Source organism: Embiotoca jacksoni, unplaced genomic scaffold (assembly GCF_022577435.1).
Source record: "Embiotoca jacksoni isolate LCO1_2020_lvr unplaced genomic scaffold, fEmbJac1.0.p SCAF_71, whole genome shotgun sequence".
NCBI lineage: Eukaryota > Metazoa > Chordata > Actinopteri > Embiotocidae > Embiotoca > Embiotoca jacksoni.
The window spans coordinates 598,775-615,938 of record NW_027185427.1 but is presented as its reverse complement, the minus strand read 5'-3'; the positions used below and the strand labels follow the sequence as shown (position 1 = coordinate 615,938).

At 46.8% G+C, this 17,164-nt stretch overlaps 1 protein-coding gene across 1 annotated transcript; it reads right to left on the bottom strand.

The window, feature by feature from the left end:
- Positions 1–624: 624 nt before the first annotated feature.
- nfe2l1a (nfe2 like bZIP transcription factor 1a) lies at positions 625–14,304 on the bottom strand. Its single transcript, XM_069177331.1, has 9 exons — positions 14,137–14,304; positions 12,272–12,689; positions 11,715–11,900; positions 6,175–6,342; positions 5,009–5,077; positions 4,787–4,933; positions 4,569–4,683; positions 3,527–4,156; positions 625–2,912 (listed from the first exon to the last, which is right to left on the bottom strand). Exons 2-9 carry the CDS (start codon positions 12,551–12,553, stop codon positions 1,873–1,875), a joined length of 2,637 nt encoding a protein of 878 aa, XP_069033432.1. The 5' UTR covers positions 12,554–12,689; positions 14,137–14,304; the 3' UTR covers positions 625–1,872.
- Between the last annotated feature and the right edge of the window lie 2,860 nt (positions 14,305–17,164).

The window sequence follows — 17,164 nt, the reverse complement described above, 5'->3', positions numbered from 1 at the left end:
GTTTTTTATTTTTTATTTTAACGACAGTGAAAGAAATAAAACCATCTTTTAGTTTTACTAGTATATCTTCAAAACCAGCACGCTGTGACGAAAACAGTCACATCTTTATAACTTTAAATTGGTCTTTGACATTTTGTCCTCTAAATTCAACCTTTTCAATATAATGAATCACTTGATTTTCAATGTTCACAAATACAGAATTAAAAAAAAAAAATCAAATCATCTCATCTCAATTCAAGTTGATCCAATTCGATTGAGCAACTTCCAGATCCTAAATGTTAAAATAGAAATTGATATTAAACATTGCCCATGTCTGAAATCAAATCAACATCTGGCCAATCAGGTCCTCCTCTGGTCATGTGACACGTTTCCTGACATTACATGAAGACAGTCGGCTGTGGCTGCAAACAGCACATCAATAATGGAGTGTTTATTAAATGGAAAGGTGACCTGCTCTCTGCATGACTGTCCTGACAGTTTTGAGCAGTGATGTCATGTCACATGACCTCAGTGTACTCTGATTGGCTGGCTGGTGGGTTTGATTTCTAACAGACTGTGAACTTTGTCATGCAGGTTGCGTCCTCCCTCTCAGCAGCAGCGACCGCAGACGGAAAAGAAACTCACTTCAGGAAAATACTTTTATTTGTTTGGTTTATTCTTAATATTACAAAAGATGAAGTCCCGTGTCCTCGGAAACCAGCAAGCACGTCGGGTAATCACATCAGTGTCGGTGACACAAGTTAAAACGTTCACACTGGTTCTTACATTGTAAACACAGAAAATACAGCAAATATAATACAGCAGATAGATTGTCTGTCACGTGAAGCACTGAGCTGATAGTTTGATGTCTGAAAGGATCCTGAACCGTTCGATCAGCTGTCGACATGCAGACCTCCTCATGTGAGAGGTCGCTCCTCCTCCCTCATCTTTACTGCACATTTTGACCCATTCATCTTAAATCATCAACAGTGTGTGTGACTGTTTTAAAGATGTACCAACCAAGAAATACAGTCTGCTCAGTCTGTCGTTAACAAATCAAAACAGCCTGAAAAAGAAATGGTCCAAATATCAGAACTCCACCGTGAAGCCTGATGCTGGGATTATATCACACGTCTTATATCATCAAACAAAAATGACGTCATCAGTGAATTATCCGATCTAAGAAAGCAGAACACTTCTGCAGGCAGGCGTCGGTTTGTGGGACGTTTTTAATGTGCAACACCGTGAAGTCCAGCAAAGAGTTTGGAAGACCTCGTGATCGTAGCTGCTGTCCTGAGCGTCGGTGAGCAGCCTGGTTCTGTGGTGACGTTTGGCAGCTGAGCATTCAGGTTTTATCCCCGAGACGCTGCTAAAGCGTCCATGAGGATGCCCTCCGCCTCCTCCTGCTGCCGTCCAGCAGCTCGTCTCGGCCGGCAGACAGGATCCAGCCTGCCGTCACCGTCTGGCCTTCTGCAGCTCAATATTTTAACGTCTCTAGTGTCAAAGAAATCTGGATTTTTGTTTTTTCCTCGTGCGCTGAACTAATATTTAAGAACACTGGTCCCGGCTCGTACAGCCACCAAGTAGGAGCTTCGCTTTCCTTTGGAGCTCAACAAGACCTGAATTCAAGTTTGTGTCCAACGGAGAAAATGTTTCTGCCGGAGTGAAGGACTCGTAGCGGTCCGCGTCATCAGGATGATCTCAGCCTCCTTCGACCGGCCGACACTCTCCGGTTCAGGTGTTTGAGGATTTCATGGTTTTGGAGACCCGGGCTCCTTCGCTCGCCACCGGGACCTTTTTTGATCACACTTCCATTTAAAGCTCCTGTTTCCGTTCCCCACGTCGTCCACTGTCTCCGCCTCCTGTGAGAATTCTCCTGGTGTGTCCACCTCCTCACTTCTTCTTGTCCCTCTGTTTCTTGTTGATTCGTCCTCCCGTCGGTCGCAGCCCCTCCCCTTGTTGGCGTGACGCCACCATCACCTGACCGTCGGGTCCAAAGTGAAGCAGGTACTCCGCAGTGTCCAGCGGACGCCCTTCGTCGTCCCTCATTCTGGAAAACACTTCCTGGTACAACGTCGCCAATCGCCGCTTCATTTCCTGCAGATTCCTCAGCGCTTCCTTTTTTTCTCGGAGCAGTCGTGAACGATGGCGCCTCAAACCCGACACGTCGTCCTCCAGCGCCAGCACCGTGTCCAGTTTCCTCTTCCTGCAGTTCTGCGCAGCTATCTTGTTCTTGCCGCGGCGGCGTATGTCTCTGACGAGCGCCAGCTGGTCCTCGTCCAGCTGGTAGTTGGTCAGCAGGTCGTTGAAATCGTCCACCGGCAGGTTGACGACCTGCTCGTTGGAGAACGGGATCTTCAGGGCTCGTGCGCGCCGCTCGTCCCGACCCCACATCTTGGTCTGGGTGATGTGTCTGGAGGAGGAGCGGCGGTACGGCTTGGTGCCGCCGTGCGGCCGAGCGGATCCGGTGTGTCCGGCGGACATCTTGCCCACGAACGGAGAGCCGGGCGACGAGCCGGGCGACGAGCCGGGCTGGTTGTACGTGTGATCGTGGCCGACGTGCTGCAGCCAGGGGAAACCCGGGAACAGTTTGGGAGAGTTGGAAGAGAAGAGTTTCGGCGTATCTCCGGGATACTCTCCTCCTGCTGCTCCCAGCTCCTCCTCGTCCACCTCCTCCTGCTTTATGAACACCTCCACCTCCACCTCCATATCTGAACCAACCACGCCTTCCTCAGCATCTTCATCCTCGTCTTCGGAGAGAGGACTTTCCCCGTCCGACACACCAGAGAGAGAGGAGGCTGACGAGGAGGAGGAGGAGGAGCATGAGGAGGACGAAGAGGAGTAATAGGAGGCTTCAGAAGCAGATGGAGAAGCAGGGCTGTGGCTGAAGTCCAACGACAGACCGGAGTCGGATTCGGCTTCGTCCTCACCGTCTACGAGGAGAAGTTCAAGTTCACGTTTCATCGTAAGCACTTCAATTTTCTAAATGATAAAATTGCTAAAATAGAACAGTGATTCCCAAATGGAGGGATTGTTTCTACCAGCAGGTCGTGAATGTTGAGTTGTTGCTCTGCAGTTTCATGAACATGTAACTTTACAGTGATGAAGAGTCTGTGACAGGTTTGATGAATCACTCAGCAGCAGGATCCATGTGACGAGAACATTTACACACAGCAGCAGTAAATTCTATGATTAATTGTAATAAATGAACGCCATCGCAGAGACCAGATGGATCAGGATGGATGTGAAGCCTCCTTCTCTTCCCCTCAGACAGGTGAGCTGTCAGTCACAGTTGATCCGCTGCAGTCGAACTATTGATCCTCAGCTGTCGTGATTTATTTTAGTTTTACTGACAGTAAAAGTTTGATCTGTTTAGTCACAAATATCTTTGATTTATTCAGAGTAGACGTGTTATTGTGTCATGGGGTTAAAGGGCCAGCGTATGTTTAAATCAGTGAGGTGGTTCTTGGTGAATTTGGTTGTGTACATCGTAGGTTTGGGAACCTCTGGTCTAGAAGGAGGTCTGTTTCTTCCCCCGTTAACTTACCTTGCTGATGTCTTCCCTGATCGTCTGTGACCGCCATGTTTGAGCCCGAGTGGTCGTCACCTCGGTCGGTTTCCTGTCGGGCTGCGTCGAGGTCGAGGTAGCCCTCCTCTTCCAGCCTGGCCGCCATCTCCGGACTGAACCCTTCCTCCAGAGCCAAGTCCAGCAATTTAATCTCCTCCAAGATGCTAGCATCCTCCAGAAGGTCACTCAGCGGGCTGGGGAGACCGCCTTCATCCTCCACATCCTCAGCATCCTCGTCGTCCGCCAGAAAGACACGTGGAGGAGATCCCAGGAAGTCCTGGGTCCCACCGTCCCCCTCCAGAGATGAGGAGAAACTTGAAGGTGACAGGTCACGTGGATGAAAGTTAACATCAAAGACGTGTTCAGGTTCCACCGCATCTTGTGTCAGCAGGTTCATGTTGAAGCTACTCGGGTTATCTTCTGCATTTAGTCCCATGTAGAAGTCTTCTGAAGGGTCTTCTATCAGCAGATCCGTGTGGTCAGGAGGAGCGTGCACCGGATCCACGGTGCTCAGTGGGTTCGGGGCCGAGTGTTGGTGGTCCAGCTCCGCGCTGGGCCTCAGAGGAAGCAGGACTGGCTCTGGCTCTGGCTGGTTGGGTGGCAACAAACCTGGAGAAAAAGAGTTGGGCATTGTAGAAGACACTAAGAACTGAAGCTTCATTCAAGGGAAATTCAGAAAGTAAGAAAACACAGTTGTTGTGATCTGATCTGGATCTTAATTGACAAAAAGTTCTTCCAAATTTAAGTGAAGACTTAAATCAAATTCATCGTCCTTCGTTCCGAAGCTTTCAACCACATCTCGTAAGCTGCTTCCAGGTGGAGTTCCTCAGTTGATATGAAGGTGGTTCAACAACTAATTAGTCTCCATGGCAACTGAGCCGCTCCATCCCCCGAGGAAGGTCCCGAGATGTGGCTGAAAGCTTTGGACGTGACACATAATGAATACATCGTCCAGAAGAAGCATTCAAGCTGTTTTTTAAGGAGGTTTTGTGTTGATGAGTGAATTGAACCATCAGCTGACCGTGCTGCAGCGAAGCCTCCATGAGAAGGAGCTCCTGATCGGCCTCTGTTGGAGGGCTGTTGGGGTTTAGTGGCGCCGCTTCAGACGCAGACGTCGTCATGTCCACGTCTGTGTCCTGCAGAGAACAGATGGACAGTTTAACAACGTTTATTGTGTCTCGGCTTTCTCCTCTTTTTCTCATGAATTAATCCGATTGAAATGTTGGAAGTATAATTCACCTCAGGCTCCATGATAGCCAGCAGATCCTGCCACTGGAGCTCCAGGTCCAATGAGGGGTTATTGGTGGGGATGATGGGGGGCAGCAGGGGGTCCCTGTCTGAGGAGCAGCAGTCCAGGTCACCTCTTCTTCCAGCAACATCACTTAACTTGAAAAGAAAGCAAGATGAGCGCAGTGAAATACAGACGAAGGCCAAGAGAAGGAGAGGAGGCTGCGACGGTACCTGCTGCTCCTCTGAGAAGGGAAAGTTTTCCTCCAACAACCTCAGACACTCCTGGAGGGAGACAGAAGTCTGGAGGGAGACAGAAGAAAGGACAGTCGAGCTTCAGTCCGTCTCCTGGCATTAATTACAACTTTCAAAGTTCATCTCTGTTCATAAACATTCACAGCATTTTAACTTCTGTCCCAGACAAAAAGAACAGGAGCTGATCAGCTTATACAACCGGTGGGTCACACAGCTGAGAGCATTACTGGTCCGGTTTTACTCGCGTTTGTTGTCCACTCATCTACGAAATGTCCCTTTACGAGGAAGCCTTTTGGTTTTCATTTGTCAAAACTCATTTTCTGCCGCTCTCTCACATCTGTTCTTTGGTTTCCTTCTAAGAAACGTCCGTCTCGTCTTTCCATCGTCACAAATCACACAATCAGTGCTTTGTGGGAGAGGTGGATTCTGCGTAGGAGAATTATTTCGTACCCTCTTAGGGTTTTGTCCTAAAAACACTGAAGAGATCAAATGTTACCCAATTTTACCGTTTTGAAACACCGTCAAGAAACGAGTCAGAGGGCGAACTGAAACAAGCTGCATGTCCACGCTTACAGTTTGGTTTCATCGTTGCATGTTAGGAAGCATCGCGTCCCCCCCCCGCCCCCGCCGGGTGTCAGAGGCACCCTGCGGTGCAGCTGCTGAAGCGTGTCAGACACACTTTGATTCTGCTGAGCTCAGCAGTTTACAGATGCAGCATCCGGCTCTGATTCCAAGCTCTGATCACAGCTCAGAGTACAGAGCGTGTGGAGCAGCTTCCTGGAGTTTCAAACAGGCGTTGAGGATTTGTGAGTAAAGCTACAGTCAGTCACCATCTTCACACACCTCCCTCTGTCCCCTCCTGCGAACAACGCAGTGAAAGCCTTCGAGGTGAAACGGTCCAGACGTCCCCGTTGTCCCCGTTCGTAGAGTTCATCGTGGGACCTTGATGTCGGGCAGTTTGTTCAACCCGAGGGCTTCAAGTCTGACGGCAAAACATGTGACTTTATTTGAAGGAATTCATATTTTGAGCAGTCTTGAACCATTTCCGTGACCTCCAGGAGTCTCTGCAGGTCACCTGGAAAGTTCTCAGGCAAATAACTCTCCATGAATTCTCTTATCAGTACGATAATAAATCTTCTTCTCACCTGGTCGACTTCATTCTCCGTTCGCTCTCTGTTACTGCTGTGTTCGTAGGAGCCTCTTGGTCGTCCTCCTTCCTCTGTCCTGCTGTACCTCTGAATCCTGGCCAGGACTTCATCCTCCTCTTCCTCTTCTCTGTCATCGCCGTGAGGAAGCACGTGATGCGTTCTTTCCTGTTTGCAACAACAAAAGTGAAGAATGATCAACACAGGACCCAATGTTGCTGATACTGAATCTCATGTAGTGCAGACAGGTCAGCTGGTCTGAAAGCACTTCAAGTTGGTGCGTAACACTAACTTTCAAAATTCATACTTTATTTTTTATATTTCCTGTTAAAAAGAAAAAACTAAAGTTAGCATTTCTTTGGATGTACAAGATAAACCCAAACATTTGTCCATCTTTTTAGCTCTGATTTTGGTCTCCACCAGTTAAAGACCAACTGTGTCTGAGCAGGTGCTGTACAATTTATCAGGGTTTTTTTTTTTTTTTTTTTTTTTTTTTTAATGATAGAGATGACTGACACTTGTTGATGAAAGTAGTGAGACTGAACTAAACCAGTAAAAATGTAGGACATAAAACTGAGAGGTGACATCGGGGACTGGTTCCACGAGGGTTCGAACCTCAGACCTTTTGTGTGATAGCGACTATGGAACCACCCGCCTAGTTAACTTTAGCACGGCTTTCAAAAAATGTCTGACGGTCACGAAGTACTTCCGACCCCACGGATCTGATTGGTCAACTGACCATTTGGAAACATCACACCCTGCTCATCACTAGAAATATCACTCCACCTTCTCAATGGGAAAATATAATTAGAATAGAATGTCATATATTCAGTATAATGTTGTTTTTACTTGTTATAGGTCTATTAAATATGACCCATTTGGTGAAATCGGGCCTCTTTCGGTCCTTTCTTTTCATCAGATATCTTTGTTCATCAGATGTCTTTGTTCATCAGATATCTTTGTTCCAACCAGACTGAGCTAGCCGAGCAGTTTAGTGTTTCTATTTTCTGTATTTATTCAGTTGGAGACTAGAAATCCTCGAGGCCGATCTCAGCGGAGCATTTTGGGGTTTTGATACAGACACGTCAAACACATCTTCCACACTGCCAGTCTTAAAGAGCGTAAAGGCTCTAGTTTTACCCAGAGACAGACAGTCAGGCTCAGAATAACTCCAACCTTCTCCTGACCTGACTCGGGGGCTCACAGACAAACCCAGAGACCCCCAGTAGCTGGCCGGCAGGGACACGTGTGGCTGTGAACATATATGGGTCACGGCTGAGTCTCTGCATGTCTACATCCATTCCCCACAAACACGTCACCGCAGCTTTATGTACAAGCGGTCTGTGAGCACTTTCACTCCGTTACCTCACACTCAGGACACATGATGAAGCACTCAGGCCCCACCCACCATGCTCAGGTGTCAACTCCACCTTCAGCTTTAGCATTAGCATTAGCAGTGAGCTGTTCTTTCCACTGAAGAGCAGCTTTCAGAAGAAGAAGATTCACTGGTTCATTAAAATCTCGTTTCGATGTTGACTCATCGGGGAACATGAATCACCACAGTAATATTTCTTTAGTGTCCCGGTCCGGAGCTGCAGGGTGGGAGTCCACCGCTGCTGCAGGTTTCAGAGGGCGACCGGTACCTGGTGCCGTACTCGGTATCACCTCCGTTGAGGTTCCAGGTGAGCGGAGCCGGTACTAAAAGGTAACGTTAAAACACTGCGGACCTCTGATTGGTCAGAAGAGTCGTCCCTTGAATCATCACGGCTGAGGAGGTGCAGACGTGATGTCCTCCACTGTTCCTGTGTGTGTTGTGTTGAAAACAACGTCGTAGTAGTTTCATGTGGCGTTGCTATGACAACGAGCTACATTGAGGGGATACTATTTGCAGTACAGTACAGTGTCAGGACACCACAACAACAAACTCATATTTAACATGAAGAATAAGCAGAGAGAAGCTGCACACTCAGATGAAGACGGCACGACAGACGTACACAACGTAGAAAAAATGTCTGCCAGCTCTCTGGACAAGAGCTGCTCAAAACTTTCTCAATAGAAACCCAAACTCCAACCCGAGAAGTCTGAGTCCATCCAGAACCACATAAAACATAAAACAGGATCCTCACAGCTTTACAAACTGTACAGAGAGAAATTCAGCCAACTGTCATTTAAACTGCACGTGAACATGAAGCATGAACACGCTGCCGTCCACCGCTGGAAATAAAACCTGCTCATGTCAGAGTCCTTTAACTGTGACAGTCCAAACGCCTGTGCAACATCAGCACCAGTCTAATCAGCACCTTGATGAGCCACACCTGTCCGTTGGAGGGACGATCCCGATTCACTAACGCCGATTTTCTGAGAAATAAACGTGTGAAGCAGAAGATTTTATCTCCAGAGCAGAAAGCTCTTCTCAGATGTGTTGAACAGAACACGCTGTTCTTGTTTACTTCCTGTTCCACTGCTGGATAAGGAAGTGCAGGTCATCTGCTCGTCATATTTGTGCAACTTGTTGACGTGCATCCCTGCAGCTCACTGCTTGTGAGAGTGTGTGAGTGTGTGTGTGCGCGCGCGCTTGACATCTGAGACTCAGGGGAGGGTGGGGGGGGTCAAAAAAACACTGTTACACTCACTTTCAGTTTGATTAAAAGAGGACAGCAAACCAACATGTACTGGAACATTCCTAATGTCCTCTGTGTGTGTGTGAGAGTGTGAGTGTGAGTGTGTGCGCGTGTGCACGTGAGTGTGTGTGTGCGTGTGTGTGTGTGTGTGTGTGTGTGTGTGAGAGTGTGAGTGTGAGTGTGTGCACGTGTGCACGTGAGTGTGTGTGCGTGTGTGTGTGTGCGTGTGTGTGTGTGGATGCTGTAAACAGGAGAGATTGCAAAACATCGGGTTGTAAATGTGTGTCGGGACGCAACAGAGCCAGGATCAGGTTTCAAAACAGAACCAGTCAAGACCAGCAGGACGCTCAGAGAGTGCTGTGTGTGTGTGTGTGTGTGTGTGTGTGTGTGTGTGTGTGTGTGTGTGTGTGTGTGTGTGTGTGTGTGTGTGTGTGTGTGTGTGTGTGTGTGTCTCTGTGTGTGAGTGTGTGTGTGTGTGTGTGTGTGTGTGTATGCTTGACATCTGAGACTCAGGGGAGGGTGGGGGGGGGTCAAAAAAACACTGTTACACTCACTTTCAGTTTGATTAAAAGAGGACAGCAAACCAACATGTACTGGAACATTCCTAATGTCCTCTGTGTGTGTGTGTGTGTGTGTGTGTGTGTGTGTGTGTGTGTGTGTGTGTGTGTGTGTGTGTGTGTGTGTGTGTGTGATCATGTCCTGACAGGATGTGTAGCCCAGTATGTGGTCTATTTATACAGTGTACATTGTGTTTGTGAGCATCAGTCCAGTGTTGTATCACAGTCTGAGTGGTGTTGTTGTTTTTTTATATCTGTTTATATATCAAATATTAATTTTAATGAGTTTGGATTTTAATTACAGTTAATAGGACTCCTGAGTGACATGTGAGGGAATTCTCATGAGATCATAAAATCCTAAATAAATCCTACACACTCTCAGCTCTCACTCCGTGTGTCTCTTTGAACATCTGAGATGTTCCTCCGTGAGAAGGCCTGCAGATTATTTTTACTGTGAACATGTCTGGATCTGCAGTGAAACATGTTCCGTAACGAGGACAGCCGTCAGTCCATCAGTCAGTCAGTCAGTCAATGTACAGTGTGATTCCTGAGGTGTTACCAGTAAAAAAAAAAACAGGAGCTCAGAGCAGACAGGAACAGGAAGTCAGATCAGCTGATCGCCAGCAGGTTCCCTCACCTGTCTGCATTATGTGACTTAAAACAGGTGTGTCCCTCAGAGTCCCACTGGACTGCAGACCAACGTTAACATGAATGGATTCCTACTTTTATTCTTAAATGGGGATTATCATGGTTTTATGTTATAAGACTACAGTTCCCATGATGTTTTGGGGGATATGAACAGGAAGTAAAATGCTGAGTTACACTGTGGACCGTCACCCTGAGCCCCGTTTTCATTAAGCCCCTGAACTGATATCAGCTCAGCTACATATGAGGAGTTCCTGTCTACCGCGTATCTATGAACATACAAACATCGTCACTGCGTTCCTTCAGACTCTCCACGTTACCTGCAGTTTAAAAACCTCTCATCTCTGTCTGTGTCTGTGTCTTTAAGGCTCATTGACATCACTGGCCTTCTCTTCTGATTGGCTGACTGACACATTCCCGGGCCAATCGCAGGTTTTCTTCCGTCTATAACCTTTAAAATAGCTGAAACAGCTGCTAAACTTTCTCTGTTTGCTGTTTGGTGCTGAGCACTGAGAGCAGAGAGTGAACCAAAACACCACCACCAAAACAATGAGCTGAAAGACACTAAAATGCTGCACAGAGCTGAGAAACACAGCAGCGTTGGATGATGATTCTTTGTGACCTCCTCTCAGTCATTAGCTCCGTTATTGGTGTTAAAACCTTTCATTAGTGCAGCTTTACAAAGTTAATCCATTCCACATTTGGACATCAGAGGAAACTTATTCCTCTCTTTAGATTAGATTGAAAGCTGCTGTCTGGTCGTACAGAGAAGGTAAATCTCGCGGACTCCTCCTTTACTTCTATTTTTTCCTACTGTATCCTGATTGCGCTCCCTGGGACTCATCTGTGGTGAAGTGAGGTTTCCGGGTGACTCATCCACCTCTGACTCAGTCTCTCACATGACATGAAGCTCAGTTTTGGTGACAGTGAAAAACAAGAACAGCCCTGTTGTCCACACTAGTCACTTATAAAAAGTACTTATGAATAAAAAGCTGAATATTCTCTTCACTCCTAAATCTGTATTATTACGGCTACTTCAGTGGTGGAGGAGGATTTTACAAACAGATTTCTGGTGGACTTTGGTCCAGATCATCTCTGTCGTCATCTCCTTTGATGATTCTCTGACTTAGCCGCAAGCGCTAACACCAAACTGAGCTCATCAGCATGTTAGAATAGTCACTGCAATCATATAAGTACAGTATGTTAAATCACAACCCTGCTGTGTGTCAGTGCAGATGAAATAGTGACACTGTGGTTATCATGCTGACAGACCAGAGAAACATTTTCACTTTCTAAAACCAGCTGTCAAACATTCCCACCATCAGCAGGATAAACTTCTTCTCTCAAGTCTTTCTTTCTGCACGAGAAAACACTCCAAAAGTTCCCTGGTTCGGTTTCACATCTAACCCTCCTCATCTGGAAATTCACCACAGCTGTGATCACTTTCATCTGAATCTGCGGTCAGACAAAATCTTTGTTCCAGGCCAAAAGTGTCTGAATGAGCAGTCGTTACAGCTGCACATGAGCAGGGTTTACGCTCGACAGCCCACGGGGTGATGGCACACCAACCCCGGTACCATAACTTAAATAATCTCTGACCTCGTAACCACAGAAACCTCAGTAGGTGTGTCACAGCCTCCTCACACCGACCCTGCGCCAGGTCGGACCGCTACTGAGGAACATGTTAAAACACAGACCCCGAGTGTAACTGCTGTACCTCTTCCTCTTCCTCTTCTGCTTCCTCCTCCTCCTCCTCCTCGTCTTCGTCCTCCGGGTTCAGTCTGGCCGAGGGCTCCAGCGGCGGGGCAGGTCGGTCTCTCTCCACCCCAGCAGGAGCTCTCTGCAGCGGGGAGGGATCTGACTCGCACTGCACCAACCATGTCTCCAGCTCTGCATGAGGAACCTGCAGAGAGACGGTTCAACAGTCGTTCCCTCACAGAGTCCAGGACTTCCTAAATCCTGAGAGCTCCATCTGAAACATTCAGGTCAGCTCCCTACGAGAGCTCACAGGCTCCACAAATCTGGGAAACATGAAAATCAATGTAAAGCATCTGCTGTTTGAAATGAGAGACTCTTCTGAATATAGATTTGACAAAACTGATCAAATGTGGGAAAGCAAAGGCGTTAACGTCCTGAAAGAAATAAATCTACTTCCTCTTGTGCTGAGCGTTGGACAGAGATAGAATCGGCTAGCTGTTTCCCATTGTTTCCATTCTTTATGCTAAGCTAGGCTAGGCTGCACAAGAAAACAGACAAAAAAATGTGTGTTCCTACCTGCAGTCTGTCCAGAGAGCGGACCCAGCCCAGCAGCCTTCGGGACGTGAAGAACCCGTCCAGGTCCACACTCTTGGGGTGCAGGCCGTGGCCGTCCTCCAGTCGGTTGTGGAGGTTGTGGAACTGTGTCTGAGTCAGCGCTGAGGTCGGACCCAGCATCATCTCCTGCCAGGAGGGGAGCAGGTAGGACTCCAGTCCCACATCCACCCGCACTCCACAGAGGCTCAGCAGGATGGCCACCTGGATGAGGCCCTCGGTGAAGAACTTCTTCAGGTACAGCATGGTCCGTGGTGCGTTGGGACGGTGGTTAGAGAGACTGGCCTGTACAGGGTCTCTTCTGTTGTATGGTCAGATGTAAAGTCCTGAGAAGTTCTGCGTGACGGGTCTGTCAGGAGGGACGATCACCTTCACTCAGGACCTAATACAAATAATGAAAAAACAATGAAAAAAAATAATACGGTCCACCAAAGAGTCCGTCACGCGGTCCACCACACAGTCCACCAAAGAGTCCACCACACAGTCCACCAAAGAGTCCACCACACAGTCCACCAAAGAGTCCGCCACGTGGTCCACCACACAGTCCACCAAAGAGTCCACCACACGGTCTGCCAAAAAGTCTCCACAGAGTCCGCCACACGGTCCGCCACACGGTCCACTATTCTCCCAACTGAAGAACATATTGAGACTCTTCACTGAGACTGCTGCCCCCTGTGTCTCTGACTTCAGTAACTGCAGCTATTGTTATCGTGTTCTGCTGCACTGTGAACGTCCTGCCACCGATGTGCTGGAGATAATAATCATAACCTTCCAGCTCTCAGAGCTAATCTTGGCCCGTCAGTGCAGCCGGACCTGAACCAGTTCAGAGGTTTGACAGTTAGTGTGATAAGATAAGGTGCGCACACACACACACACACACACACACACACACACACACACACACACACACACACACACACACACACACACACACACACACAGGGCAGAGCCAGCCTCTGTCACCACTCCCAGAAACTTCGACCTACTTCTAGAAAGTGTTTGAGAGCCACCTGCACCGCCTGTTAGTCACTGCTGCCACATGATGTAACTGCCTGTGTTTTCCTGGAAACCACATGTGTGGGTCTGCATGGTAACCTGCTCACAGCAGGGGTCCACACACACACACACACACACACACACACACACACACACACACACACACACACACACACACACACACACACACACACACACACACACACACACACACACACAACTATGACTGTGGTCAGCAGGAAACCACAGTCAGAGTCACATGATAAGAGAGGCTGGTGTCAGTGCTACAGGAAGGTCCTTATGAACCAGGAACACAGGAGACATGTCCAGCTGTGGACTCTGGAAATATTCCATTACATGGACAAGTTCTGTTACTGCAGAATCAAATGAACTCAGAAAAAACGATAGTATTATAAATCTGTTATAGATTATCAGTAATATTGATGCAGTTGTTTGTTGTTTTGAAGTTTCATCTTAACTATTATATAAACTGTAAACTAAAAGTAAACGAATTAAGGAACTGTAAAGTGTAAACGTTTAAAGAAACAGAAGCAGAGCTGCCAGATAAACACATCAGAATAAACAAAGAGCTTCCTGCTCCTGTGGTCCAGGTGAGACAGGGACGACATGCTCATCCTGCTGCGTGACTGACACACGAAGGGAATGGAGGTGGAGGAGCAACAGGTCGCACAATGTTTTCACCATGATGACCGGCCAGCTGCCAGCATCATATCAGACAACCAAAAACATGAACCTGTGACGTCACCGCTGGTCCGTGACATCACTCCCTCAGAGAGAGAAGTTAACAGATGAGATAAAGAACATGATCAAACCTCTGAAAATGATCCGTGAACATCCAGAGAGACGCAGCAGGAGCTCCTGTCACCGGGCGGCTGTTGTTCTGGGTGGGTGTCTGTGTGTCTGTGTGTCTGTCTGTGTGTCTGTCTGTGTGTCTGTCTGTCTGTCTGTCTGTGTGTCTGTCTGTCTGTGTGTCTGTCTGTCCCGCCTTCTGTTTCTGTTCTGAGCCGCTCCGCCTCGTGCGATGTTTATATAGATCCTCCCCATGATGACGTGTCATAACTCCTCCCCGGAAAAAAAATAATACACGAACTGTGCATGAGTGTGAGGCAATATTTACTGGTGTGTGTGTGTGTGTGTGTGTGTGTGTGTGCGCGTGTGCGTGTGCGATTTGAAAATAGCTCTACTGCTGTGAAAGTGGAAACAAACATCAGATATCTGGATGTTTTTTGGATGAATGAGTTGAATTGTTGGGATCCTCTGTTATAATGTGGTAAAGTATTGTTGAAGGATGTCACATTAAATGCCTGTGTTGTGATTTTGCGCTATGTAAATAAAATGTAATTGAACTGAATTGATTAAATGTATTGTGTTCATACAGCAGCAGGGTGACAGAGAACGGAGGAGAAACACATCAGAAAGTTTGAGACTGAAATAAAAAGAACTGTGTTGGAGATGTGGGCTTTTAGTTGAAGAGGTTAAAAGCAACAGGATGTCAGTTGTCATGTGTAAAACTTGGAGTGAAGTGTTCTGTTCAGCAGTTGAAGGTTTGGACCCCAGACAGGAGGAGATGTCCTGGGTCGTCCTGGTGATCTTCTTCCAGTCCTTCACTGATCATGGATCCAGATCCAGGGATGTTTGGACTGATTTCATGGAACTGACATCTGCTCCCATTAACTACAAACTGTGAAACTTTGAACCTGGTTATAAAGAGTTCAAACTCACTGACATCATTGTTTTACAGTCTTCTGCTTCCAGGTCAATTGTGGGAGTGAGAGAGTAAAATAAAATACAGCATAAATCATAAAATGACCTTTAGAGTTTTATAGAAAGGGAAAAGAAAAGGTTTATCTAGCTACTTCAAAAAACTCTTCCAGAGTTCAAAAAGCTTCAAGCTGAAGTGTTCACGTGCATGATAGTATAAGACCCGATATTGTACTCCTTCGGACATGCTCAGGGTGCACACTATCCCATAATAAGTTACTCTAATTTTCCTGTTCACACAAACAATAAACCTTGAAAATACAAAATTTAAACTGGCCCCCTTTATGATTCTCCAGAATTAAGAGATACTTTAGCTCTTTATTGATTATTTTAAAATAAAACAGAAAATCTAAGACTTACTTTGTTAAAGTTTTGACTAACCGTGTCAAAGCTGAGATGTCCTCATTAGTGTGACATAAAAAGTTCAAAAACCCGAGTCAGTGTCTCCAACTGTCTAATAATGATATCATGTTTGTGAATAATATCGCGGTATCCCTGTTTCCATTTTAAAACATGAAATGTTTTAAATCTGTTGTTCAGTCACTGGTTTGTTAGAGACAGAGATCAGCACCACCTGCTGGTGGAGAAGTGAACCGCGCTCTCAGACTGTCCTCCTGTAACAGGGCAGTAAATCAGAGTTTGTATGAGCTGCTCACTGTCACTCATGTCATCATGTGACCTCCCAACATGTAAAACCTGACACTAAGTGGACAACTCCCTCCTCCGTGAAGCAGAAGCTTTCGATGAGCAGCTGGTATCATTGTTATGCTCTATCGTCATGGTTACAATAAAAAAAAAAACGTGCAGTAAAGGTTAAAAGAAACATCGACTTGTTTGAAACAGGAAACAAACACTCTCCTTAGTTGTCGGCCCATTCATCCACCCCAACCTCCTCCATTAATATTCATTACAGCCACTAGTGGGCGCCACCACACTGAAACCTATCAGAAGTGACCTATTGATGGAAACTGTATGGTTGGTTATCGTGTTTATGTTCCCAGGTATCCTCTTTTGTTTGCTTGTTCACAGACTGCTGGCTGATTCAGATATAAACTGTGACTTACAAGTGGACTGACACTGGATCCAAAGAGCTGAATCATGGAAATGGAGGGTTTTCATTCGCAGATGACAGCAAGTAAATTTTGTTTCAGCTTTATCAAACGCTAACTGTGGCTATTTGTAGCTGCAGCCTGTAAAGAGTAAAAACGTCCAGACACGAAGCAGTTCAGCATTCTTTTTATTTAGAAAATGTGAAAAACACACATGGAGCTGAAACAAAAAGTCCAACATGTAGTTGAATGGAAGGCAACACTGAACATCCACAATCATCACCTCCACTTCACTTTGTAAATGTGCAGCGTCATGCAGAAGTGATCAATGTGTATGAGTGACAGAGTTCACTGGAAGGCATCACTTCCTGCAGGAAACCATTGATGTTCTGATAGTTCCATCAGATCAAACCGAACGGCCCCGAGTTCCTTCACCGCGGAGCAGAGTGCAAAATAACACACAAATTACATGGCACAGAGGCTGCAATCAAAACGGCACACAAAGCTGGCCTCTTCAGCTTCACAATAAAATCTGTGGTGTGAGCCTGCAGCCTCCTGAACGTGGGCTGAAGAGGTCGGTGGGCTCCGTCTCTCTATCAGGTTTAAAGTGAACCGTCCCCATTACAGGCAGACAGAACCACTGAGGGATGCAGTCCGTGTTTGTGCAGAAGTTTTTACCGTGACTTTTCTTGCATGAAGCTGAAAACCTTCCAGGTGGAGCGTTGGTTCCTCCGTTCATTCATCAAAGAGCAACCGGGAGCTCCACGTTACGTTACGTTACGTTACGTTTCTGACTCTGGTTGGCTGGTTTCAGGAAGGAATTTTCAGACAAGAAAATAATAATATAAGTAATAATAACAAAGCCAAGTTAGCAGCTCAATCTGTGAGGCTTTAGGCACAGTGGTGCTTTGAACGGTTAGTACTGAGGCTAACAATGGAGTAACGCCTGAACACTTCCCCGTTAGAATAATCATAAACTAACACATAACTCATAAATCACGTCTTCTTTCTCTCTGCGCCACAAAACACT